Source organism: Cariama cristata, unplaced genomic scaffold (genome assembly GCF_000690535.1).
Source record: "Cariama cristata isolate BGI_N322 unplaced genomic scaffold, ASM69053v1 scaffold27815, whole genome shotgun sequence".
NCBI classification, from domain to species: Eukaryota; Metazoa; Chordata; class Aves; order Cariamiformes; family Cariamidae; genus Cariama; species Cariama cristata.
Window position 1 is genome coordinate 1 of NW_009619693.1, and position 27,241 is coordinate 27,241.

General features: G+C 40.2%; 2 protein-coding genes across 2 annotated transcripts; one reads left to right on the plus strand and one right to left on the minus strand.

Moving 5' to 3' along the window:
- The first annotated feature begins 23 nt into the window (after positions 1 to 23).
- Positions 24 to 9,323, plus strand: RAD9B (RAD9 homolog B (S. pombe)). The gene is made up of 11 exons (XM_009701348.1): positions 24 to 57; positions 978 to 1,048; positions 1,957 to 2,106; positions 2,637 to 2,751; positions 3,730 to 3,829; positions 4,763 to 4,869; positions 6,833 to 6,939; positions 7,430 to 7,494; positions 8,073 to 8,195; positions 8,608 to 8,865; positions 9,191 to 9,323. The coding sequence occupies exons 1-11, from the start codon at positions 24 to 26 to the stop codon at positions 9,321 to 9,323; spliced, it is 1,263 nt and encodes a 420-aa protein (XP_009699650.1).
- A 4,285-nt stretch (positions 9,324 to 13,608) lies between these two features.
- PPTC7 (PTC7 protein phosphatase homolog (S. cerevisiae)) lies at positions 13,609 to 23,040 on the minus strand. The gene is made up of 5 exons (XM_009701349.1): positions 22,788 to 23,040; positions 19,835 to 20,033; positions 17,484 to 17,607; positions 15,359 to 15,488; positions 13,609 to 13,971 (listed from the first exon to the last, which is right to left on the minus strand). Exons 1-5 carry the CDS (start codon positions 23,038 to 23,040, stop codon positions 13,913 to 13,915), a joined length of 765 nt encoding a protein of 254 aa, XP_009699651.1. The 3' UTR covers positions 13,609 to 13,912.
- Between the last annotated feature and the right edge of the window lie 4,201 nt (positions 23,041 to 27,241).

Sequence of the window (27,241 nt, forward strand, 5' to 3'; positions counted from 1 at the left end):
GGCTGCGCAGCCTGCGGCGGGCCATGAAGTGTGTCATTGGGGGGTCTCATCTCAGAGGTACCCGTGGTCCCAGGAGGGGTGGCGAGCCCGGGACAGAGGGATGTACGTGGGAGAAACAGGCACCCCAGGGCGGGGCCACCTCAGGGCGGTTCGGCTCAGCAGGGCCGGCAGCCGCGGGGATGCGTGACTGGCCTGCTGGCACCCTGGGGTCCCTTGGCACTGCCGTCAGTGGGCTTCCCCATGGGGGCTTTCAGACGGTGCAGAGGTGGGGACGAAACGCTGGGAGCTGCAGCTAGCCCCGGCACAGCCAGAGCAGAGCTAAGGAGCTGCCTCTGCCTCATCCCCAGGAGGACAAAGGCATTTTTGTGGGGCAACGTGCCAACTGAAAGTTGTTCAGATGAGAGAGCAGAGGGCTGGATCTGTGGTACTTTGAGGTGGAGAAGCCATTGCCTAGCTGGGCACCTCCCTGTGCACACCGTTCTACTTCCAGAGGCCCAGCTGAACCTCCTGTGCACAGCGTTTCGTGCAGAGGGCTGCTCTGCCGGTACCGGGATGGGCAGAGGCAAATTTTGAGACCCACTGCTGGTTTCTTCTGTGTTTCTTAGGGCTATGTCTTTACAGATGTCCAACTGCTTACCGCTTGCTCAAACTTGTTGCCATCTACAAAATCTAATTTCTAACCTCAGTGGTGTTTTGTCTGATTAAATTGGATTCATTTGTGGTGACGTCAAGTCATGCCACTTGCTGCAAAGGGACAGATGACTTTTGAGATGCACCTCATCCGAGGCAGCTTTCAAAAACATCAAGGTGTTTGTGCTACTAAAAAGGAAAGAGCAATGTTTTCTACCATGTCATCAGTTTTCTTTGAACCGTGTAGAAATTTGTAATGTTTCCTCTTAAATTATTTGGGAGAAAATGCAGTATAACTTTTTTTTTTAACTTCGAATGCATATTGTACTGTTTTCTTTTTCTGCTAGTGTTTGGAAGAGCAATACATGCCATAGCACGCATTAGTGATGAATTTTGGTTTGACCCCGTAGAAAAAGGTGTAAGTTAATTTATTGTAATTTAAAAATCTTTCTTGGAAGCATAGTATTTATGTTGTTGGATATTGTGCTGTTTCCACCCTTCAGTCTGAGTTACATTCTCTCTCAGCTTCCTCCACTTTCAGTATGGACAAATGCCATATTTTCTGTAATTGTAATTATGCAGATTACATCATGGAAGATTCGTTCCTACTCTGCCACTAGTATTCTTCAATTTGTTGTTACCCAAGCTGAATTGTGTTCAGGACATCCGGATTAATATCAAGGGTTTTATTTCTGTTGTCACGGGTCAAAAGGTTTATGTTTTGTACCACATCAGAAGCTGCCTCTAAACAACATGTTTTTGTACTGGTATGACTCAACGGGAAGAATGCATCCATTAATATGCCTCTGATTAATCAAATACCTTTTCGAGCAGAATTAGGGTTTTCTCTAGAGGTTTCTTAGTTAAAAGTGATCAACTCTCCTTAACTTGCTGGGAGGCTGGAAAATCAAAAGTGGAGATAATTTTTATATCTGAAGAATTTTTGAGGTGCTAGTAGTGTCTTTGCTCCTTTGTACCTATCATGTCGATGGGTGCACAGGAAGATTGTTTTAGAATAAACTCGTCCTTCAGATGCCTCAGATGCAAGCTGAGCTTTAAGTGTTTAGGTAACTCGCACTTCAGGGGCACTGAAATGTCCGTAGATTGGATTCCTATGCCTGTATTATACCAGTGACTTCTGACCAGTAATAATGAAGGTAGTAACGTTGAACATGACTGTGTGCGTAATGCATCTATATTTATTTTAAGACATACACATTTAAAGGTTTTGTGGGTTAGTTATGGTACTGAAGCACAGAGATGGGTTTTTTGTTAAAGGTTTGATATGAAGTAGTTTTAAGTTAATAAATTTCCTTACATTTTCAGCTTGCCTTAAGATCAGTGAATTCTTCAAGGTCAGCATACGCATATGTCTTCTTCTCATCTATGTTTTTTCAACATTACTGCTGGACAGCTGTGTCTCAACCATGTCAGAAGGAAAAACGGTTATCCCTTCCATGTAAATTGATAATTAAGGTACATTTTAATGGATTGTTATACACAGCTTTGTAAGCAGCAAATTAACCCAATTTCCAAATGAAATTATAGGAGGAGTCTCACAGAGGCGTATGTGGATGGCTCTAAACTCAAGCGCTTCTGAGCAATTCTGCAAAAGAGAGTGTTAGTATTTAATTATGTTTAGAAGTTGTACCTCCTGAGCTGTGCCCTGCGGTTCGCGAGGTCTGAATCAGCTTAATCTTGGGGTGAAGGAATACCACATTCCTGCCTTTGGAGTCTTTCTACTGTAGCCTTCAAAGCCAGTATGAGGCAGGAGAGCTCTGACCAGTTGTTTAGCAAACAGATCTGTTGGCCATGTATTGGAGTAGTGGGTGAGGATGGCAAGGATCAGTATTGGCTGCTTCGGTGTCTGCTTACAAAGCCATTGGGGGAAGCCATAAAAGCAGAAGCTTGAGATAAACTACAAAACTATGGAAATAATATTGCAAAATTGCCTGGCGAGTAACTTCTGTGTTGATTTTTTTTTTCTTTTTTTTTTTTCCTTACAGTCAGTTCTTCCTGTATTTAGATGTGTCAATGTGCTAGAAAGGAATGTAGAGAAATGCAGCATTTATACAAATATTAATGATCATCACGTAACTTTTCAGCTCCTCTGCAGACATGGTAGGTTACCTATAGAGCGACTATACAGAAACAGAAGCAGTTTAAAACAGCAGGGCAAGACAATATTTAGTGTAATTATTAACTGAATGTTATGGAGGAAACATTATGCCAAACACTTTCAGCCTCTTCACATCATAATTTATGTTTATCATGTGCATCACCTTGTTAAAATGAAGTTATAACAGGCTTTATCAGACAAACATTCTTCAGTTCAGTAGTTAACGCATGCTGTATCGTAATTGTCAGCCTACTGCTTACAACATTTAGAATTAGGCTAGAGTAAATTCTGAAAAAACACACGTTATGGAAAGGGAGGGAAATCCTGTTTTGGCAGATGTTTGAACTAGAGGATTTACTGGGTCTTTCCACTTCTAATACTTACAGTTCTTCAATACGGTAACAGGTCTGACATCCTCAGTCCAGCAGAACACCAGGTATATTCATCGGCGTTAGTCTTTGCAAAACTCATAAAGAACTATCGTCCATCAACATAGGTTGCTGAGCTGTGCTGTGTAATAGGTGGTGTCTTATATTATTAAAAATCTAGCTTGTATTACTAATAATGAGACAATATATTGAATTCGGTCTCAATTAAGCTGTCTTAGCTCATGCTTATCTAGAAATACATAGGCATCTGTAGGGTTTGCCTTTTGTATTCCACCACCATTAATATTATTATACCATTTAAATATTGAAGCCTTTTTTCCCCCGCGTTTGTTGCACGTGTTGCTGTTCGCTTATTTCTTGTGGATTCTCAAAAAATTCAGATGCTGGAGGGGCGCAGCTAAGGGGATGGAGGAAGTCTTAGGTGGCCAGTTAATTCCGTTTTCTATTTATGGGCAAGTTCTTTCCACATAGCTAGAGTAAGCTGATGGGTTACTTTCTCTATTGAGATTTCCTAAAAGAACAATTAATACTGAAAAAAACATTTAAAATTACAGACCAGCACTGATTTTTGTTCGTATCCTTTATACTTAGGTGTTGTAAAAACATATAATCTGATGTTTCAAGAATGTGATCCGTTGCAGGCTGTTTTTGCAAAGCACATGTGTCCGAACATACTTAAAGTCCATTCCAGGTAACGAATACAAAAATATTTTCTCGGGGGGAAAAAAAAAAAGAAATACAAGAGGCAATACTGCTCTCAGAGTCATTAACATAATCAAAATCCAATTAGATCATAGCCAAAACGGAGAATTCCTAAATCGTGTATCCTAGTGCTTGATTTTTCACATTACAACTTAAGAAATTTGGATCATTCTGCCGTTAATCCTACTCGAGTCTAACCTTGAGAAGTGTGTAATGTATAATTTGAATTCACGCCTTTGAACAGCTTCCACCTATGACAAATAAAGCAGTGCTTTAATTTTATAGGTAAAGAATCTGGTGGTAAAAGTACAATTTTTTTAATGCAATAAGGCAAAGTTCTGCTTTGAAAAGCAGCCCTTTGGAAGAATCCAGAATTTGGCTTGTCACTGCAAGCAGAGGCAAAGAACGGTTAGACTCTCCTTCTCCTGACAGCATTTCTCTTAAAAGTGTTTCTTGTGCACAGGGGCTCTTGTCACAATAATCAACCATTAAAGGTGTATAAAGATATCTCTGTGTAGCTACTACGTATTGTTTTTATAAAAAGATTACGCAACTTTTAAAACTGCACGTTTTCGAATAGAGTATAGGATGCCAAGGTTTGCTCCAAATTGTGATATATACATATAGAAAGGTAGCAGCAATATATAGATATATGTAAGACTAATTTGGCAGCATACACAGGCATTAAATATAAACAGATTTGCTTTTGTAATTACCAGTTGTATTTTTAGATTTCTTAAGTACCTATTCCTATATAAATCAATTAAATACATACAGTACACTTTAAGGGGAGCATGTTTCAAAGGCAGTTTTTCAAACAGTATTGCCAAGTAACAGTTTTAATTTCTAATGTGAGTAACAAATGCTAGCTAGTAATTTGTGGCAGGTAAAGTTATTTTAATGTTGAATGAAATTTTTACAGGCTGCTGGCTGATATAATGATTCACTTTCCGACCAGTCAAGAAGAAGTAACCTTATCGGTTACTCCAATGAAAGTTTGTTTTAAGAGTTACACTGAGGAGGACACTGGTAAGGAAATGCAAAATATGAAACAATACTGCGATTTTAGAACAACTGAACTAAAGGAATAATAACTATTGCAACATGGAGAATGCATTTTTATGGCTGAATGAGATTTTTAAGAGAGGGAACATAAGAGAGAGATTTTAAGTCATACTGCTACCCTCTGGTTTTACTGTATTTTAAGAAAATATGGTTTTAGTAACATTTTCCTGGTATAGTGGCAGATACCAGACTGAGCAGCCAATTGAAATAAATTGCGCTGCTTGCTGTAGGCTTGAACAGAGGTAATTACTGTGCTGCAAGAGCAGAAGTATGGCAACAGACAGGAAAAAGGGGATCATTTTATGTTTTAAAAAAGCACTACTTAAATCTGAATACCATAATTATAGAATTGATACCATTACAGAGTGTATTTTAGTATCAGGGCAATACAGTCTGTTAGCTGCCCTAACAGTGTTAACGCTGCGCACTGCCATTTTCAGATCTCCATCTGAGATGAAGAACGATCTAGATTCATGGTGTGTGACTCAAACTAATTTTAAAGATATAATTGTGGCTTTGAAGTATAGGTTCTTGTATATCATATAATAAAGGGATGCTTTTCGTACTTGCTTATGACCAAAGCTGAGGATAATGACCTAGAAAAAGATGACTGCCTAGAGCGTAGGGTGGGGATTGTGCTGAGAACAGGCTAAAGCAGCAGAGAGCAACAAGGATTAAGTGGTGGAAACTGACTGGAGTCAAACAGGGAAGAAATTACTGAAAATAAAAAGACACTAAAAAGATTACATTTTGAATGACAAACTTTGTTATTTTAGAAACATATACCTACAAGGGTTATGGTAAAAAAGAAAGTGAAAAAAATAGTAGGTTAAAATTTAATGAGACACCGAAAACCCAGAGTCAAGGAGAAAAAGGAGGAATGACAAGCCTTGTTCTTGTTGTGTAGCATGTGATGCAATATACCGCCTGCAGCAAACGCTCTGTGTGTGCTGGAACAAAACGTGTCCTTTGAACATATCTGGTGATGGCTTAGGTTTTTCCACATTCAGGTTTAATTTTCAAAGAAAGAAAATACACCTTCTGCCTAGACTTGTTTTCATTTGCCTGCAGTAGACTCTGCCTTGCAGAAGCTGGCAGATGTGTTACAAGTATACATTTCTACAGTTTTAAGGAACTTTACACAAGTCTATTTGAACACGCAATGGGGCCTTGTTGAAGGCTGAGAGAAAAAGAACCTCCTGAGCAGAGCAACAGAAGACTGGGAGTAGTTTGTCATACTTTGTTAGCACCCTGGCTCAGGAGGAGAGCTGGGTAGGTGTGTGTGCTGTTAAAGCTCCTGTAGAATTTTTCTGAACGCCTCTGAGGCTGTAACGCCTCATGGAAGTACTCTCTTATTTTCTTTTCACGCCCCTCATAACAACTAGGGACTAATCGAATGGTAACAGGCAACAATTGAGTACCTGAAACTGAAGAGCCTATTTCCTGTTGCCACTTACGTATCAGGAAGAGATTATAATTTAAAACAAAGAACCTAAGTCCACCTTCATTGTCCTCTGATGATTGTCGCAATTACGATTAATCTGTTGAAGCCATGCGGCATTTTGGTCTTCCCATTCATGCAACAATAAGCAGCCGGTAATACTATTTGTGATGAACGCCTGTGGACAAAGCAGAGTTGCAAGAACAACAGCAGGTATCAGGTTTGATCACACAGTGGAACATAAAATAGGTTCTGTTAAAAGCCATTTAAATCTACTTAACATACTGTAAATAAATTGAGGATTTTATTTTACTTAATTATGAAATGCATTTCGATAAGCTAAACATTTATTACTGTTAGTCACTATAAAAATACAATTATTTGTTCCAATGATACCAATGTAAAAACTTCATGGTTATAATTGTAGTTTTGTTGAGTTCAAGCTTCACTCCTTTGAGTCCTTGACTTTCTTGTTATTTTAAACAGATTTTTCAAAGACAATGCTTACTGAAATACAACTAAATCCAGATGAATTTGACTACTTTCAAGTTGGAGTAGATTCTGAAGTGACATTTTGCCTTAAAGAATTGAGGGTAAAGTAAGAATTTTTCTTGAAAACAAAGCATTTCCCGGACTTGACTAATTTGCCAGACTTGACCAGGACAATGCGGAACAGTCCCTGGAGAGCGCCCTGGTGAAGGTTTCCACCAGGCCTCCTGACCAGCAGCAGCATTTCACCAGCTGGTTGAGGATTAGCTTTAAAAACCAGGATCTTTGGGACACTGCGGAGTCCCTCAGTAACCTTTGGAAAGCAAGCAGAACATTTTAAAAACAACAAAAATGTAGTTTCAGTGCTGGGCAGGCACACTGTAACTGCACTGGAGAAGGCATTGTGGCCTCAGAAGTTCTCCATGCAGAGGCTTCTTTGGCAAAGCTCCGGGCAGGGAAGGCAAGAAATGTATTCTAGAAGCAGCAGACTTTTGCCCTGTTCTTGCCAGTAAACAATAGCTAGGGTAAACTTGCAATCTAATATTAATCTGCTGTTTTTAAAACAGCACTTAACCACCCACCCCTTCTTTTCAGGGACTACTGGCATTTTCAGAAGCTACCAGTGTTCCCATCTCCATCCATTTTGACATATCTGGAAAGTACGTTTTGGAACATACCTGACTAGAACTACTGCAGTTACAACTCCACTCGCTTTTTGTCTGCAGGTTACGCAAGGAATATTTAACTGGAACAATAAAACAGATTCTCATTTCATACCAAAAGCTGTATTTCTAAGCTGCGATCCAGGGTTAAATAGTTTGTTGTTATGCATAAAGCATTTAACACAGGCATCAGCATTACTAAGCTAGCCATGCTGACTAAGGAGCACCTATATATAAGTTACCTGGACACTTCAAGCTCTCAGTGTAATGCATGCAATGATTTTATTCAGTAGTCTAAAGAAACAATACATTTTCTGTTTAAAATAGAATTTTAACAGTTACATATTTAAAACTATAATTTGACTAAGTATAATATCGTATAGCATTTGCTTGTTGGTGCATTTAAATCTGTAACAGGAAGCCATCTCATATTGCTCAGCAGCAAATACATGAGACTTCCAGCATTTCAGAGTAGGCACATTTTCATCTTTATGTATAGAATTGCATGAGCTGTGTTGCCTCCCACAACGCCTGTAATTATGCATGCCGTTCAGTCTCTGAATATTTGTGTTTAGACCTGTTGCTTTCAGCATTGAAGACACTGTGCTGGAATCCAGCTTTATTTTGGCTACCTTGTCTGACCTTGCAAAGGAGACAACTTCCCAGCAGCCTCCCTGCTTTTCACAGCGGCCAGAAAGGTAACGGTGGGCGAGGGAGGCAGATTGCCTGAAGAGGATGAAAAATTGAAGTTTAATGTTTCCAGCCTAGTCAGATTTAAGGTGGAAAGGAAGCAGATCTGCTCATTCTTGCAGGGGATTGGTGAGCATTGTACAGATCCTGGAGCCTTTGTTCGTAGGAAAACTGAACCAGACAGGTTCAGGAACATCCTGGCATCTGCACAGCAATGAAACGCTGCAACGGAGCGCGCTCTGTCCTAGCTTCTGCTTTCCTTTACCTCCAGGGGGTTCTGCTGCAGCAGGAGGGGAGGGAAAATACTTGCTGGGAATCTATTCTAAAACCATAATGCTTTTTATTAACAGAAAATAAAGACATTCTAATAAAAACCACGTAAAAGCCAGTTACTAACCTGACCTGCTGTCTCCAATCCAGCTCAAAGACATGCACGGGTAAATCTGAGAGAACCTCCATGGATAAAGATGGCAGCGCAGCAGCAGCTGCTTCCAGAAAGCCACAGTGGAATGGAAATACACCGAATGCAGAGTCAGCAAAACCTGCCAGTCCTTTGGCAAAAGAGGAGATAAAAAGGGTTCCTGGAGTCCCAAAAAGAGAGGTGACTGGCACAGAGGGAACAGCCGTGACCGAGGACCACACAGCGCTGGAAGCAGAGGCAGCAGAGTCTCGTTATCAGGTGAGGAGACTCCTGGTCGTATTTACAGCGGAATACCTCAGCCGGTGTGTAGCTAAACACTATGCGTCACCTGGGGGTTCCTACAGGTTGATACTCAGCGCTGCATGGGGCCTTTCGCTGGAACCAGCTTTCACAGCAGCACAGCTGACAAAACACGCCACTACCACATTGAACTGTAACACTGGAAACACAGGTGGTAGTGTATTTTACTAGGAAACACTGTAGACTGATAAAGATTTTAAAGTGGCAAAAAGCTTCAGAAATAATTAAGCCCCAAACTCCTGTTTCACGTGCAGTTTCTTACTTCTATAAATATTGCATTTTCCAGTTTCATTCCTTATTTTTTGGAGCGGTTTCTCGTAAGGAGGATGCCATCGGTCACCCCTTCCATAGTTTAGCAACAGCCAGTGACACCGAAGAGGATTTTGGCGACATGCAGAGCTCCCAAGTTCTGTAGGGCCATGAAGCGTTTGAATCTAAGACAAGGCCACTGGGGATGACCCCGAAAGGTAACACAGTGCCTTTGATGTAAATCGTGGAGCCGTTTCTAGTTTTGGAAGTTTAGTTGCAGTTCTGCAGCAAGTTAGAACTCAGTGGAAACTCTCTGTGGTAAACTGCATGTCACAAATACCTGTTCAGACAGTCTGGAAAGTGGAAATTCTGCTCAAAATTCTTTTTTTGCAAAACAGATATAGGAAAAGGACAAAACTTGACCTAGTGCCCAGTACTTAACCTGTGTTTTTTCGCTCTTTACGTTAACGACCAGCATGGGTCACTCAAACTGTTAGCTGCTGTCATAAAGCAATACGAACTTTGGTCACGATGACTAGACCGAGATTTCTGTCTTAGGTATCCTGTAGGTACACTGCTCCAGTACATTCTCCCTAGAGAATTCAGATTGCGTTACCACTTCAGGTAAATTAAGCTGCTGTTTTAAAGTTACGAAGCTGGAAAAATAAACCCTTCCACTTGGGCATAGCCAAACACATTCTTGCTATAGAATAGCTGGTATTTTTACAGAAACAGTGTAGAACTGGCATTTAATTGAATAACCAAACTTGTCATAGAAATGCATTCAAAAAAATAAACGTGATGTTTGAAAGCATGACTTTAAGAGGAGGCTTTTGTGTTTCAGACTTGCCCGATTCTTTTCCCTCCCCTGCCTCTTCCTCAGACAGTGCAGTATTTCCAAAGTCACATTGCAGTAAGACACCAAAATTCCCAGTCTTTGGTCAATTAAAAGATCGTTACAGCCAAGTTTTACAGTGTCATTCAGAGATGGATTTGAGAAAACTGACGACTGTCTAAAGGAGAGCCCAGCAGCCCAAGTACAGGTGGCTGCACACCTCTCCGCCACGGATGACATCACTGCATTAACAGAGTTTTTGCAGTCAACTTTACTTTAAAAAACACATTTTAGTATAAATACTATATTTATTAAATATCTTTACAATTCATTTTAAATGTATTTACAGAACTATTCCTGCATAAGTTATACCTCGGACATGAAATTCACGTAATTGCCTCTTAAGTAAGCATAGATGATAGTCTCATTTTAACAACAACAAAAAAAGCATCCTCATTAGATACAGACTCAGAGTCGCTTCATTATTTCAGCTATCTTTGCAAGAAATGACCTCATACAGTCACCTTCTCCCCACACAATCTGGTTTTTTCCCCCCTGGGGAAAGGATGTCGGTTACCTGGAGATGGAGATTCCATCACAAAATCCTTCCCCACCTTTGGCAGACCGTCCCCTCCCCTTCTCCTTGACGCAGCCATAACTGTCTGGTCCCAAAATCTGGGGTTTTTTGTTTGGGTTTGATTTGTTGTGGTGGTTTTGGTTTTTTTTTTTTTCAGCCATACTTTCTTCATAAAGACAAAGAAAGTACATTTAGCAGGGAACTGTATGATGCAGGTCTCCCAAAGACAGCCATAAAAGTAGCAAGGAACCACAGACTTTTTCCAATTCACCACATCTTAGCCCTGTTTTACCCAAATACCTAGCAAGGCTGCTGCAAAAATCCCAGCTCCTGCCAGTCCTGTGACGTCACGTGGGTACTGGGGGACAAAACTCTTCCTTTTCCTTCAGATCACCGCTCCCCAACCGCCAGCTCCTGGTAACAAACAGAAACCCTCGGCAGCAGCTGAAAGTCAGCCCACGCTCCGCTCGTGCACGCTTCCATTTCACAGAACACCCTTCTTGTACCTTCCTCTTGTGAACAGTCACAAAAATCTAATTCCTAGGAAGTGTTACTGCTTCATGCATCATTTAAAATTGTTTTGATAGTATGGGCCCTGTCATTTCCTTTTCCAAAAACTTGTTGTGCGCAGACAGCTTAAGTTCATAGGAAGAAATTAGGTTTGATATGTTTAGAGTGCACATCTTAAAAAAAAAAAAAAAAAAAACAACAAAAAAACAATCAAGCATGTGATAGCAATATCAATTCTTTATAATACAGTATTGCTTTATAAACAGATGGAAAAGCTATAAGCTTTACTGGTCTTTGGTGTGTCCAGTGAGGGATAAACTCATGTTTTGTAAATCAAAATCCAAATTTGTTCTTTATTTAAAACAACAAAAAAAAATGACAATGTGATATGAGGCAGATGGCTTTGTAGATCCCGCTCAGCCAAGAACGGCTTTCACACAGAGCACGAGGCATGGCCTCGCACCCGCCGGGCAGCACCGCTCAGCTTCGGAGAAGCTGGCCGAGTCTCTCCGCTCGGGGATTCCAGACCCCGGCCCGGCAGCGGCAGAGTACAGCGCACGCAACGCCTCACCCGGGGGTAAGCACCTTCGCCATACTCATCTATCTGATCCGCATACGTCTCCCAACGTATAGCTCTAGAAAGGGAGGGGGTAAATAATGAGGGCTGGGGACGAGTGTGCCGAGAGCGAGGGGTCAGAGTGCAACGCAGTCCAGGTCGGCAGGGGCGTCATTTTAAGGTAAGTTCAAGGGAAATAAGAATTGATCAAATCTGCTCTAATCAAGAAGCGCGACAGTAAATACTGGAGGATACAATGTAAAGACACCCAGATTTGAGAGAGGAACGCCGCTCCCAAATGCTAGAAACAAAGCCCTGTGCTGCAGCGTGAATACATTCCTTCTAACGGACAGCTAGATACAGCTTGTTCAGTTTTAAAAAACAACAAGGACTGACAATTTGTGCAAAGTTATCCACCGCTCGCTGTTCCATGGATGGCAAAACTAATTAATTTGTCTTCATTAATAGAATCCTCCCCATACCCTCACCAAAATAGTGTTTTGGTCAAGTTGGGGTAGTTAAGGCATTTTGACAAGTAATTACAAGGTGATTTAAAATAGATAGCTAACATTATGCCAATTTAGGAATAGCGGATAAATTACTGAAGAGCTTCCAAATTAATCACTTATTATAAATGAAATGCCTGTTACAAGCATGATGCATTGAAATATAGTAAAATGACATGTACATGGTACATGTTAAATGACCTTAAATAAAAGCTTGACAGTTACGCAAATATACAGTACAAGTCCACAAAAATTCTTTAAACAAGTTGAGGTAACCTCAAACTTAAACAGTTTTAATACAATAAACCAGGTAGTAAAAATCTCCTTTTGAGAGCAGGTAAGATTACTTACTGACCAAGTTTAACTGCACTCACCTAAACAGCAACATTACCCGACTTTTTATATATAAAAACATGGCTTTAATTTATTTCTACATACTTTTCTACCAGCAAAAAAGTTAATGAAAAACTGACCAAAAATATATATATCTTTACAGCTATCAGCTTTTTGTATGAACCTCAGGAAAGAAAAAGCAAAGCTTGCTGGAAGAGGGGGAACAAATGTGAGCTACTGTAATTCAAAAGGAAATGTGATATTGCAAAGTGGCTGTTAGGTAACTGTAAACATCATTAAGGTTCATTCGAAACCCCTAAACTTTAGTTACTGAAATGTATGTTTTGCTGATTATTCGTTAATAGTTTCCATTTCCGTACTTGCTGCTGCTGCCACAGCGTAAGCGAAGAGGTGCTTGCTTGAGAGTCAGAGAAGGATCAACTGGACTTAAACTGGTGCAGCATATTCTGTTCTACACAAGCGAGAATGGCAATTATTAACACAAATTATGTTTCGTTAACAACAAAATTATCTACCAAAAGTGAGGACGGTCAGAGTTGAGGACAATCTGTTCTTTGTGCAACCTCCCACTGTAGCATTTACGCCACATCATCCCATGCTGGTGAGATGGGTTAAAATGCTGAAAGGACCTCAACTTTGGCCAGACTGAGTTAAAATTTTTGTTTGGAAAAAAAAAAAAAAAAAAAAAAAAAAATTAGCCACAGCCAAAACACCCAGATACCAGGAGGCCCGTTATGGACAAATGATCTGCAGAACTTTTAAGATCACAGTTAAGCACCTGAAATCACAAAACACATTTGCATCCATATACCTTGAACGAAGTATGTTTTTTGAAATTTCGTACTAGAAAAGGCTCCTAGGCTGACACCATGTATGGCAAGAGCAGAACGTTTACAGCAGTTATAAATCTCCTGAAAACTGGAGCTTAGAAACACGAAACCTCAGCTATCACTGTAACAAGACTACGCTTATGAAACTGTGTTCTGTAACATACCCTTAATGAATAGTGAACGTTTCTAGTAAATAGAGTAATATGCCCTCTTGGAGAGGTTTTATCTATTGAACCTAGCTTGAAAGGTGACAAACCAATTCTACTCCTTTGAAAGCGAGTCGCATTTCAAATGCAGTAACGATGCGGGATTGATCCTCCCCCTTTGAAGGACAACGACTAAGCTCTGAAAGACATGCTTCAAGCCTTGAGCTTCTTCATTTCTTGCTGGCAGACAAAGACCAGTGTACTACGAGAGTGGTTCTTAACAAGGACTTCAGTTGTGTCTCAAGACAGGCAACGAGCTCGAGAACCGGCTGCTGAGATCAGCTGCGAAGGAAGAAAGCAATCCTGCCAGCAGGAAACCGTACGTGTGAAGCTGGGAGCTCGGGGATCACGGAAACATCAGAAGCTGACACTCCGGGCAGATCAGTCTGTATACTCGGCTACAATAGAAAGAAGGACGGTGATGTCGTCTGGTTTTCCCCCTGTAATATAAGAAAAATAAAACTATTTCATCAAACCACAGTGAGTCATTTTCTTATCACCTGTGACATTCCCCTGTGGCAAGCTCTTTAAAAGAAATAGTTTAAACAATCAAAAAGTGTTTTGTGTAGACACGAGAACTCTGCTTCCTCCACCTCCTTTCCAAAAATGCAACCAAGGATAGCAATGACATTTAACACAGCAAAAGAGTGCTCTACTTCTAAGCTATAGTGAGACCAAACACTATTAAAAGGAGTACAGAACCTTGGACATTGTTGTTAGCCAGTAGAGCAGAAAGCCTGTGTTCTAGCAGAGTATGTGTTCTTTTAATAAACGTACCAAAAAACCTGACATTGCTTTGTTACAAGCAAGCTGGAATAAATTCAGTATCTTCTCAGGAACTTCTACTGTAAATCAAACATCTCTTTAGCATCTTCTCCAGCACTGTATTACTGCATATCTTTCTAAAAAACTACTTAACGTTTTTAGCAGTCACTTTTCAAACCTTAACAGCTAGAGCAGCACACTCAAATCCTAGAGGAATGACTCAGAGAAGAAGTATTTTGTTTTGTAGGAAGTCAAACGAATCCTTTGGACTCAGTTTCATTGCTGAATGACTGAGCTTTGTAGCAACACGGAGCGCAAGTGTTATGGCCATTGTCCCTACTCTTAGGAAAGACGCTTAAAGGTCTTGCAGGAAATCCTGCCCTCCTGATACAGAGATAATGAGAACACCTTTACTAGTAGAATTTTATCTATTTATTTAAAAGAGAAAAAAAAAGGTGTATGATAGGACTCTGGACTCCACCAGGTGTTAGTATCTTTCTAGAGCATAGGAAGCAGAACCAACAGAAAGACCAGGACAGAGATGCTAATGCTACAAGGGTCAGAAATTTCAACAACAACAAAAAAACCCCCACCACCAAAGAGCGGGGCAGAATCTCAGCTAAAAAGCATCAATAATAGAAGACCTTAAAAAAAAAAAAAAGCCAAACCAAAACACACACACACATACCCCCCACCACCCACACACTCGAATCCAAGGAAGAAGTCAAGCAGAGTCTCCCCAAGAGCCTGCAGAATGCGTATCAGGCAGGGTTCCTGGGGCAGGAGCGTACATATCAGATAATAAATAAATGAACCAGTGCGCTGCGTTCTCTGTGCTCCAGCTGCTTCCCCGCAGGAGGCTTCCGATCAGCCGGGGCCCGGGATGACCTGCGTCAGGAGCTGGGGTCCTTGCCAAACCCAGCGCGCTAGCTTGGTGTCCTCCTGCCAACCACTTTTCTTAACGCTCTGCTTTCCCATCAGATTTTGGAACAACAGAACTTCACTTTGCTTAAGATTTCTCAAAGATAGCAGGAGTGGGAGGAGGAGAACAAAAAGTCTTACCTCTCACATTCAATCCATTATCACATGCAAACTGCGCAAATGGCGACATGTAAGTGGGATCATATGCCAGCTCGTGAGCTTGCTCAGCAATGCTTCTTGCAGTCTGCTGTATACTCTCATAGTTGGAGTTCTAAATTAATGAGGAAAAAAGTTTATTCTTATAAGGAAGTCTACTAGTAGTTGTTTTGCTGATGCATGCCAGTTTTGGAGATCCCTGACTGCTGGACTTATCTCCCACAGATTAGGGCACATTCTTTTCCAAACGGAACCCTCACCATCTTTTAGGCTTTATAGATTTCAGTTAGAACTGCAACTCTTCACAACTGAAGTCCAGACCTCTACTCCCTACCAGCTGCTACAAGACTTGGGTTTGGAGGATTTATAGAATTTAGAAACTTAGAAGACTAAACCGTCCCACCTGAAGGAAACAGGACGTTTGGTAACTATACCAGCAGTTGACACTGCATCCTTCCCTCACCAAGTAGGCTCTGTTGAAGTAATGATGTTTTACCTCAAATGAGAAGTCTTACGTCTCTGCCTCTCTTACCCAAATCAACGGGCACGCTTGGGGAGAAGGGGCATTTTAAAAGTTAGATGAGAAAAAATTTATTGAGCACACAAACTTTCTATGGACTGCAGTTTAAGTGCTGCTTTCCCCCCCCCCGCCCTGTATTTCGGTAACTCTGCTGCTTTACTCCAAGACTCTTCTTACTCAAGCCAACATGACACGACAACCACTGCTGGTTTTGTTTGTAACTATTCTAAAATGCCTTGTCATGTCAGGAGTCTTCCCCGCAGTTTGGGGAATTACCAGGCATTTACATGATTAACTTTTGGCTGAACCTCATGGGGAACTTCAGTGCCTTTCCCCAAAACACCAAAAGGTGGAGCTCAACTTTCTTCCTCAAGGGAATTCCAGGCCCAGTGTCCGCCCAGGCCAAGCTCGCATCTGCACGGCCCAAGGAAGGTGGGAATACAGCAGAGAGAGGTAGGAGCTGGCTACAGCTGAAGTCACAGCCCTGGTCAGAGACCAGCCCACCGGACCCTTCTAAACCATGACGGATGACAGCATGCTGATACGTCTTCAGTGCCATCATTACCTTTGCTAACCAGATTAAAGCCTCTGTGACAGCTTGTGCTCACATTTTCCATTTCAGAGCACAGCTTCCCAATCTCAGACCTGAATATTGCACCGAGAAGAGAGGAGAGCAACAGTGGGGACTGCAGAGAGGGGGAAACAAGAGAGCCTGCCTGATGTGCAGAGGCCTCTCAGACATTTTGTCTGTAAGGATCCGTTCTCTGTCTGACACCACCTTTCAGTTATGTAGCAAGCCAATTTTTTTTTTTTAAACCGCACTATAATTCTACATGTTAACCTTATTTGCATTTCATAACAAAACAGCTTCCTCAGGGAGGTTATACATATTGATATCTCCCAAGTATACTTTCCTTTCCGTAAGTAAATAACCTTAAGCTAAATGTTCTCATCCAAATTAAAATATTTTAATGTATTTTTACTATTTAAAAACAACACTTGTAGTCACTAACCTGGAAAAGTTGCCAGGAAATTTCTTTTACAGAACAACAAAGATTTTCAAGCACACAAACCCCACAATTCAGACAGCCCATACTACTTTAGAACTACTGTTTTATAACCCTTCAGAAAAGCTTCAAATTATTTTTAAGTATACAGCTCACCCCCTCAAAAAAACCATGAGAGAATGCTGTGTTTTCATGTATATCATCTACAACCTGCAAGTACATATAAAATACAAGGTGTGAGCAGCTGGCCAAGGGCAGTCCCTGCTACTGAGCATCTCCCCTTTCCCCTCCTCCCCTCCCTCCCATCACTAGTTAGTGACACGGTACCAACGGCTGCTGGGGAAATTTATGTCCAAGCTGTGCTTCTGGATTCAGCCTGAGTGCAGATCCCAGAGACAGCACTTTGGGGACAACGTCCCTTTCTACTGCTCACACGTGGTATTAACTGAAAAGTCTCTAATGATAACACTTTGCGGTGGGTCTTTTATGTAAAATACAAAAGCTACATGCATAAGAAGTAACGGTAGTGACTAAAAGGGATAACCAGTGCAAAAGATGGGAGATTCAGAATACACACACTTACCTTCAGCTTTTTTAACTCCTGCAGAATCATGTAGTCAGGCATGTTGTCAAACAGTCCGTCTGTTGCAGTCAAAATAATGTCTCCAAGTTGGACATCAAAAGAAGTACTATCAGCAGCATCAGGGCTGTGAGGATGACAGGCATGTTAAAGAAAAGGACTCCAGCTTTCACTAGACACCAAGCAATGTCAAACTAGCACATCAACAGCTTTTGTAATTCACTACTGTTACACGCTTTTCTGCAAAAGAAAGAATCACTAACTGTGGAGCTTTTGCACCAGGATGGCTTGTCAAGAAAGCTACAACAGAAGAACTGTGATTGCAAACAGGTAATGTTCCAGCTATTACACAAAGGATTTGCATTTAAAATTCCCAGATGAACAATCTTGCAAACTCATCGCTTCACAAGTGTATCTCCATGGAAACCATTAAGTAGAATGGCAGCTCAGGGCTTCCTTCTCACTCATCTCAAATATGTAAGAGAACTATACTTGAAAGGACAATTCTTAACAGGAACGGCCAAAACACTTGATTCTGAATCACTTTCCAACGCAATGGAATATGAAACATGTCTGGAAATCACTACAAGGAGACCATAGCTGGTTGGTCTACTTATGTCTAATACATTACACAATACCAAGAGGAGAAAATATCTATTTGGCCACGAATACTGCTGCAAAATCCAATTCTCAGTAGCAGCATAGTGACAAACTCTTCATTTCTAAAGATTCTTCAGGGGCCTTTAAAAGGGAGAACCTCCTGCATCCCATGCCATTTGGCTATGCCAGAAAGCAGAAGAGCTGCTTTGCTCAACTGATTTGTAGCTTCAGCAAAGTTAGAGTTAAGATTGCCTGTCTATTCCCATATATAGCCAAATTTAACATTTAACTGGGACAACAAATAAAAAAAGTACCGGAGAAGCGTTTAGACAACATGCAGGAGTACTAATTAACGTCAAGAACAGTGCAGAAACCACCCAGAAAGCTATAATCATGATTCAGAATTGAAGTGTGGGAGCTCATTTATCCTGCGCTTTCCTTATTATGTGATGACTCAGATTACTTTGCTTTCCTGACTTCCACTGGACATTATCAATTATCCTTATGCTTTTTGATTTTTGTCTTACCATGGATGACACAAAATCTCAGAAAAAATAAGATTTTTCATCTCTAGAATTTCAAACAATCATTTAATTTTAGTCTAATAAAGAGGTTAGACTATTTAAGGGTTCCAATTTCAGAGTTCTACCTTAGCTTCCCCTCTGCAGTCTTATGACGAAGTAATAAAACCACATGCAAGAACGGTCATGACTTTCAACAACTAACAACTTAATCAACATTTTTGGCATTAAAGTCACAACCCTTACCGCGTTAGCCTTGGTATTTCACAGAATCATAGAATCATTTAGGTTGGAAAAGACTCTTAAGATCACTGAGTTCAAACCTTGTATCGAAAACTTAAGATGCCTATTGCATTCCCTGTATACTGTGGTCAGTCTTTGAAGATCCCTTTATCATCTTCTGTATTCAGAAGAGCAGAAGAGGGATTATCACTTTAACAAGCATATAAGCATTATTTGAGAACTATATTTTAATACATATTTGAAATCTGATTTTTTTTTTTTTTTTTAATTTTCTGTTACTGGTGAGACTTCACGAAGTCAGAGGATGCATCAGCCTGACATTCTTAGAGGAAGACACAAGTGCAAGTTTGCCTTTGAAACAACTCAATTCTTTGAACAGATTGTCCTTTCCCAATACTCTCATTTCCCAGCTTGGTGTTCCGCCAAACAGTTTTTTTGCTCGTTTTGGTCAAATACAATATGCTGCGGGAAACACAGCTATTTGGAACCACAAGTTACAGTCACATGTCCCTCTGCTCTATTCTTCAGGCACTTGCTACCTCACTGCCAAGATATCTAAATTAGCGTACTCCAAACCAGTCTCAAGAGAGTACAGACAGGGACTGGGAACGAAAGCTACCAGTAAGACACGCCACTCATGCACGATGATGGGTGCATACACCAGCTGCAGCCTTATTACGGCAGTTTTATTGAGCAACATCTTTCCATGGATCAGAACATGCCTAGTGCACACCACAGACTATGGGAATATGCCAATTAGCCCAATAAATTCAGGCTGTGCAACAGCATACGAAGTTTGTTAAGAACAAGGTGAGAAATGTTGACATCACCTAAAGACGGGGCCAGGTGGAAGACCCTTTGATTGGATACACGCTTAAATCCCACGCGTTACACTGCGCTGTACAAAAAGCCCCGTAGCAGCAAACCTGCAACCTTTTGGGAGTTGATCACATACACAGATTAAAGAATTATGTTCCTCTCCCATCTTACCTGTCACTTAAGACAACTCCTTCCGCTTCTGGTGGAGCTATTGACAGTTGGAACGGAGTGTTGAAGTAATGCTGCTGCTCATCAGATCGATGTACTACTTCTCCTCCTCTGACTACCAAAAATCCAGAATCTCCCAAATTGGCTGTATGTAAACGATGACTTGTTCTGTCCAGAACTACTATACAAGCTGTACTGCTTCCTGGAAACAGAATACAGTAACTGGAGTTAGCCTTACAGAAATCACTTATTCTTTCATTGATTTGATTCATAGTCCAATTATTCAAATATTTATCAAAGCTTACACATCAGGAGAAACAGAAATACTCAATAATGCCAAAATTAATATACACAAAAGACAGCAAAATGCTAGAAATCTTTGCAACACAAACTACGATTTGTGTATAGGACTTACTTTTCCTGCTTTGATTTTGGTAAACACAGTATGCTGACAAATACCTGTTTTGTTCCACTTTATTTACAGTTTTCCATCCCAACATATGTCAGCACATTCTGCTATAGGACTGGATTTACAGAAGTCACATAAAATACTGAAATTCCGAAATCATTGAGATAATAGAATTCTAGTAGCATCCATACAATGCTAGGTGCTCTCCACACAGTTTCACTCATCAGCTGTAAATGAATCACACCAAGTAAAGAACTGCTTGCAATTAAGTATTAGGTATTATTGCATTACTCTTGTCAGAACATTAAAATGTTTTTCTTCATAGTATGGCTCTGGAGAGCTATCTTCATGTTTAAAAAAAATAATAATCCTGTCACATCTTCAGGATGCTAACTTCACAAGTTTAAAGAAAACACATTTCAGAGACAAATACTATTCCAGATTAAAGTACAACAGAACAGAAACCTATCTACTTGTCAACCGCGCTCAGAAATATCCCAACCATGCTTGAGGGCACTTCGGAGTTCTTGATTCATTCACTTGGAAGTAGCCACCAACGGTGCTTGGTTGCAAGCCACAAAAATAACTGTATTGCAAAGATACCATCCACAGATTAAGTCCTTCCCAGCAAAGAGCGACCACTTAATTTCTGCAAATAAGACAGCACATCCACCAAAAGAAGTTTCATTTCTGAAGAGGGTGAAATATAGCTGAAGTATTTCTTCTTGACTTCTGCCTCTAATGTAAGTCCCCTTATCACCGGCTGGTGAATAGTCTTCATCTTCTGTCCTAATGCCTTTCCAATAGGAGTTTCCAAGCACAGCCACACGTTGGACAGACCACAAGCTTCCAACGAGCTAAGCTTACAGTCAGGCTCGCTAGTGCAAAAGTCCAGCTGGCTCTAGGCATCACCTATTCCAGATGTTTCCCTTTCTAATACAGGGAGTTCCCTGCAATACACTTGCACTTAATTTGTTCCCTAGTGAATATACAGGATCTTCTCCACTCTTACCAAATGGTAAGTCAAAGCAGTATCTTAGGAAAAATTCAGATTTTATATGACAGTACCCAAGACTGTTCTGCAATACAAGAACAGTGTTTAAACAAATGGCACAGTTTCCTCCCATTTCAGTTTTATTTTAAAATATTTCCTAGATTTGACCCTGATGAACTAAGACTTAGAGCACAACAGCAAGGAAAAGTTACTGCCTAATGAATCCTCCTTAATGAAGTCCTCTCCTTTCACTTTATTTTAAATAAACTCTAAATGCTTATTGTCGTGATAATTCCAGGGTTTTATTTCTACTTCTAAAAACACTGTTCTCAGTTAAAGGAGAAACACTAAGGATCATTAGTTTCAAATTCTAACTCTATTAGCAGAGTGTAACTAGGAGGCCATGGGTGGAATGCAGATCTTGTGACTCAGCATATGCTGCTTTTCAGAATTCAAAAGGTCAAGCCAAGCAGGGCTGCCTCTGCCGGCAAAGCTGTTGAGAGCTCTCACCAGTGGCCCACTTTGTAGATCGCTCACAGCTACATTTGCTTTGCACAAATAAGCACTATTAACACACAAAATCCTAATGTAATTACCGATGACTGCTATTTTAGTGATACTTAAGGTCACTTCTGAGGTTCAAACCTATTCTTTAGGCATATAATGCGAGAACATCTGTTCCGAAGCTCAGCAGACAAGTTAAATATAGCTTACGCACTGCTCTTCTGGCACAGAAGTTTAAGGTCAGGTGAGAAGCATGCGTATCATGCAGAGTAACACTTTCTTGGTGCATAAGAGGTCACATGCCCTTTAGAAAAGTATTCTGTTTTCAAGGTTGTCAGCCGAGGCCAAATGTTGCCTCTCTATCTGCTTGCCATTCCCAAAGCAGCTGGATGCCCTGTCTAAAATTGTTTGACACAGAATATGCTAAGCATCTATTTTAGCTCGCTTTCAGAGAAATCCCCCACACAGAATTATTAAAATAATATACGCTACCAGTGATTGTATGATATAAACTACTTAAGTCAACCAATTAGGTTTAAAGTTCATTGGACATAAAAGGCAACAGGAGCAGTAAGGCAAGGAACAAGTAGAACTGCACCCAATTATTGTCAGAAAATATTTTTGCTTGCATAGCTTAAGCAAAAACCCACAAGCAAACATTAAGAGTTTTCAACAGAGCGCAGCTATTTATACATACGTAACAGAAAGAATGAGTGCACATGCCATAGCGTATTCTACCGCAGAATTCATTTTGCAAACTCTCTGCAAGCACTGGTAAATTACCACCCTTCACACATACAGCCTTTTATCTTCTTTTATATATGCACACACATTCCCTGCATTACTGAATGAATCAAGACAGGTTTTAAACATACAAGAAAAAATAAGGATGTTACCAAGACATCTACATTTCTACACTTTTTTTTTTGTTAGTTAAGAGAAGATAACTGCCTGCAAATTTATTGTAGAAGCTGACAACAGATTTAAGCAAGCTTGACTAAGTATATGTCCATACAACACATCCAATTTATGTATTTTTGCTCTCTTACCAAGCAAAGGTACTTTGTTCTGCAGCAGCTCACAATAACCTGCTGTGAGAATCCCAACAGGATTACTTGGTACAAACCGTCCTTCTTTTACTAAACGTTCACATGTTCGCATTAGAGTCCCTGAGAACTGAGAAGGGTCAACCCCATAGTCTCTCCAGCCACCTACACCATCTGCTACCCCTAGAAGAAAACAGAAAGTGAGAGTTATTTGAACAGAAACAGTTTCCAAACCAAGGTTTTTCAGTTTTGACATCACTTATGATACTCAGTAACTAAAAAGTAGGACATAGCACTTGCTTGAAAAACATTTTTCATTAAGGAAAAACAAAAATTCTAAGCATTTGTAAGACAACTTCTGACACCAGCTCCTAGACAAATCTCTAAATATAATCTGAATTGCCAAAGAGAAAGTAAAAGTCTAACACTGCGAACTCTGTGAGGAGGCTGGATTTACTACAGAACAAGTAATGGGGAACTTGGGGGGAAGAAGGGCATTCAATCACATTAACCTTTGATTAGCCCATTAAAAAGGAATTAGAGTTTTTGTTAATTTTAAATGTGAAGGTTGTTAAGATTCTAAATAGTATAGAAATGATAAAGAAACTCTTCCTCACTATTCGTGGCCCAAACTTTTTTCTCAAGTTACTCACTCACACGAAGGATAATGCTTTCTATTTGGTAGTATCAATTTCTGTAGAAAATAAGCTTCCATTTTAAAAGTGTATTAAAAAAACCCCAAAACACGTAACCAACACAATGCTGGGATCTACCCCTTCCAAGGACAGTTTATCGCTTACAGCTTCAGCCAAGCAAGAGAATCAAAACCGACTGTGATCCAGTCAATTTTCATTCAGCTATTCAAAACCACCTAGAGATCAGAAAATTAGACCAATTACGCCAAAGCTTGGGAAGCTTCTGAGCAACTGCAGAGGCAAATAGCAAAGATACACATAGAAAAGGGGGGTGGTCAGAGGGAGACAAGCAGGAAATACGATATTCTGCTGGCCACTTGGCTAAAGTATTTTGAACTTTCTCAACTAGCCTTAATGATAAAAGTAAAATACTGTCTGAAGGTATTATTTATGAGAGAAAAATACTTCTACTTGGCAATCTTTCCAAAAACCTTTTGGATACTCAGCATGTAAGGGGCTAACCATTTCAAGCACAGGTTTCCAAAACATAATGAAGCTAAAATACTATGTTCACGTTAAAAGCACAAAGAGCCAACTTCAGAGCTGACGAGCCACAGTCTCCTCAGAAAAAATGCCGCTATTAGCAAAGGCATGAAAATGTGATTGAGAAAGTAAAACTAAGTTTGCCTCAACTACAAATGCCCTTCAAATCAGACACCATCTGAAACCGAGACGGAAGGTTTAGAGCTGACCTTGGCACGAACTATAATCTGACAGGAGTTTATAGCCAGATTCTGAGCAGCCTATCAACATTAATCAGATTTCTCCCAAAAATAGTGCACAACCTTTTAGACACCTGCTTTGTCCGCTTGCTTTCTTAGAAGAACGCTATAGGAAGGCAGATCCTTGTACTCACCTCTTCAGACCAGATCCTAGGAAGAAGGGAAAAGCAACCTTGGCATTCTCAGAAATGCTTTTTCTGGTTTCTTCAAGAACAAACTAATCTACTCTTTATGCGTTCCACAACTTCAGGTTAATACTGGACTAACCCTTTGCTTTCTGCTGCCACCTAGACAAGTCTAAAATAAGAGATTAATAAGAAAAAGTTCTAGATCTAGAACTTGGAATAGAAACTAAGCTTCAGTTTGGATGATACTGCTTGCTTTACACGGAGTTACCAGATGGGCCATCATTCCCTTTAAGATGAACACAATCCAGATGTACTTTTGCTAGCTGAATACAGCATTGCCTCACTGACAACAGGGGTAACGCAATGAAAATATGATGTTCGACAAGTTCTTTCCAAAGCTTTTGGCTCCTAAAGTGGTTACAAAACAAGCTCATCAGAAGTTACAGCGTTCCCTCAAGTGATCAGTAAGCCATTTTTGCATTAGTCATCTTGGGAAATATTTAAACACAAACACTACAGCATTAGTATAGAGTACAAGAAAGTCATCATAGCAAGCACCTGATAAGGTTAATTATCAAAACCTATTTCAATTTTTAAAGCAAAAATAGCAATATGCCACCTGATTTTCTTTGCTTGCTTCTTACTCCAGGCAGGAAATCTGAATCCATAAACATGGCAGCACACTTCATACCCTATCTTGAGCTATGAAATGGCTTTGTCTGTCTGCCTTCCTGGCTGCTCTTTGCAAGCTATAAACATTCTGCCAGCGCCTTCCAAAACAATCATCCTCTAGACAGCCCACAAGTAGGTCCTCTGGCTTAGCTTTGTGCCACACTTAAGAACAGATTGTCTGCCGCAGAATCAAGAAGACAGTTGTGCATTCCTTCTCCATTGCTGGCACGGGACCATCACATTCATGAGCGGGCCACAGAGTATGCTTTCACTGTAACACCTCCATGACACCTCAGCGGCTCACTAACTCATGTACCACCACTGCCATCTATTTCTTGTCCTTGCCCAAAACGGACAATGTGGAGTTTTCAGCAAAGGTCTGGGTTCTGCCCCCCACCTCCTCTCTTTTTTTTTTTTTTTAAAAAAAACCTGTATCTCTTAAAGATGATAGTCAGTTCATTTAAGCTAAATGACCTTGTTGGCTCCCAAAGCATGGTTCACGAACACTGCCAGAGCAGTCAAATGCTTCCTCCTGCTGCGGCACAGAGCCAGGAATTACCGCTGCCATTGAGATTAGTGGCAGTACATAGGCAAAGCACATTCAAGAAGCCCTACACCATACAGTGCCACCTAGGAAACATCCACTTTTATTGTTTTCGCCTTAAAAGAAGATTTTTACATTCCCCAAGATCTTTAGCCATCCTGTTCTACCTTCAGCATGGTTTTAAAATAAAACCAGTATGTTTACAGTCTACATTCTGAACATGAACTAAACAGTTTTACGGGAAAGGAATATGTGATTTTAAAAGACCAAATAAACTGCTACTGAAGTAGATGAAATGTAAATGAGAACACCACTTTAATAAAAATCTTGTAATATTCGATATACAGCAAACAAGGAGCAAAACTATTTGTGAGATATTTCAAACTCCAGAAAGTAGCAAGAACCGAAAACTCAACTCAAAAATGGACTAATTTTTATGTAATAGCATGTTTTCCCTCTGTCACCAAAGGAAAATTCAAAGGTACTGCTATTGGTAGTATCACTGCCAAGGAACAGTGCCAAGCCCTATTCATTTATATTATCTTTTTTGAGACAAAAAAACCCCAACTGTAAATATTCAAAATAACTACTGTTTTAACAAGTGAAAAAGATCACTCAGGTTTTCATTTTCTTACATTTCACCATAAAATATTAAATATTGTCTTCCAGTATCCACCATTTAATTTAAAATAACCATCTTACAAAATAGGAATCACAGGACATTTAAGACAAACTGCATGGCTGAGAAGAATTGCTGAAATTGAATTGTATACATTCCTTGATTTTTTCTAAGCTGTTCAGTAAATCAGAAAATTTTACAGAAAGAATATTTATTTGGATATTACCTGTTCAAGCCTATGCAGAAATTACACAAATGTCCATGTGACATAGCGAAATGCCTGTGCCTACATGAACAACCACCATAAATAAAGCAACTGAAAATTTCAGAATAAATTACTTCAAAAGAATAAATGCTTCTCAAGTATTTAAACTATATTGGAGACCTTTCAGAATCTTTGAGAGTTAACATTCCACTACGTTTGTCTTCTGCTGGAAAATACACAAATACTACTGCCAGATTAAATAGTCGCTGCATGTGTCAGTCCAAAAACTGGCTCCCTCTAACTAAAGATTCAGCATGTCAAGATCTCTCACAGAGAGATCGTTGTAATGAAGTTTTGAGACAAAGGACAAATGACTGATGCCACAGCACTGAAACTGAGGAAGTGAAGATACTGGTACCGAAACTTGTTAAAATTAATTTCAAAATGCTAAAAACATCTGCCATAAAATACCAGTTAAAATGCAAACGTAAAGTTGTTTTGACTGCCAACACATAAGGTCACCTGCAGATGCCCAGGGAAGAGCCAGCCACTGCTGAGACTAGTAATATGTGCTTTTCATCGCATGCTTTTCTAAGTGAGATCCAGGTATTCTACCTAGTTCAGAGCAAATATAAACTAAACGTGCTTAAAGTTCAGAACAAAATCACAATACTAATCAAACCCTGTCCAATATAAATAGCATTACGACTGGAAGTTCTGGCTAGCTGGCAAACTAACCTGCCCATGGTCAGAGCCCAAAAGTATCACCCAGTCCCAAAAATCTCTTGAAAGATGGGTACTTTCAAACATTGCATCAGCTAAGAACAATAATCACACACAGAAACACCAGCCAAGCACAACTGTGCCAGCAG

What these genes read in the sequence shown, in the direction of transcription:
- RAD9B (XM_009701348.1), top strand. Translation starts at nt 24, where the DNA reads ATGAAGTGTGTCATTGGGGGGTCTCATCTCAGAG. An exon ending in TGGGGGGTCTCATCTCAGAG is followed by an intron (nt 58 to 977) that starts GTACCCGTGGTC and finishes TTTTTCTGCTAG; the next exon opens with TGTTTGGAAGAGCAATACAT. An exon ending in TTTTCACAGCGGCCAGAAAG is followed by an intron (nt 8,196 to 8,607) that starts GTAACGGTGGGC and finishes TCTCCAATCCAG; the next exon opens with CTCAAAGACATGCACGGGTA.
- PPTC7 (XM_009701349.1), bottom strand. Translation starts at nt 23,040, where the DNA reads ATGTCAAAACTGAAAAACCTTGGTTTGGAAACTGTTTCTGTTCAAATA. An exon ending in GGAGTTGTCTTAAGTGACAG is followed by an intron (nt 17,608 to 19,834) that starts GTAAGATGGGAG and finishes TCATCCTCACAG; the next exon opens with CCCTGATGCTGCTGATAGTA. An exon ending in TAATGGATTGAATGTGAGAG is followed by an intron (nt 13,972 to 15,358) that starts GTAAGACTTTTT and finishes CTTATATTACAG; the next exon opens with GGGGAAAACCAGACGACATC.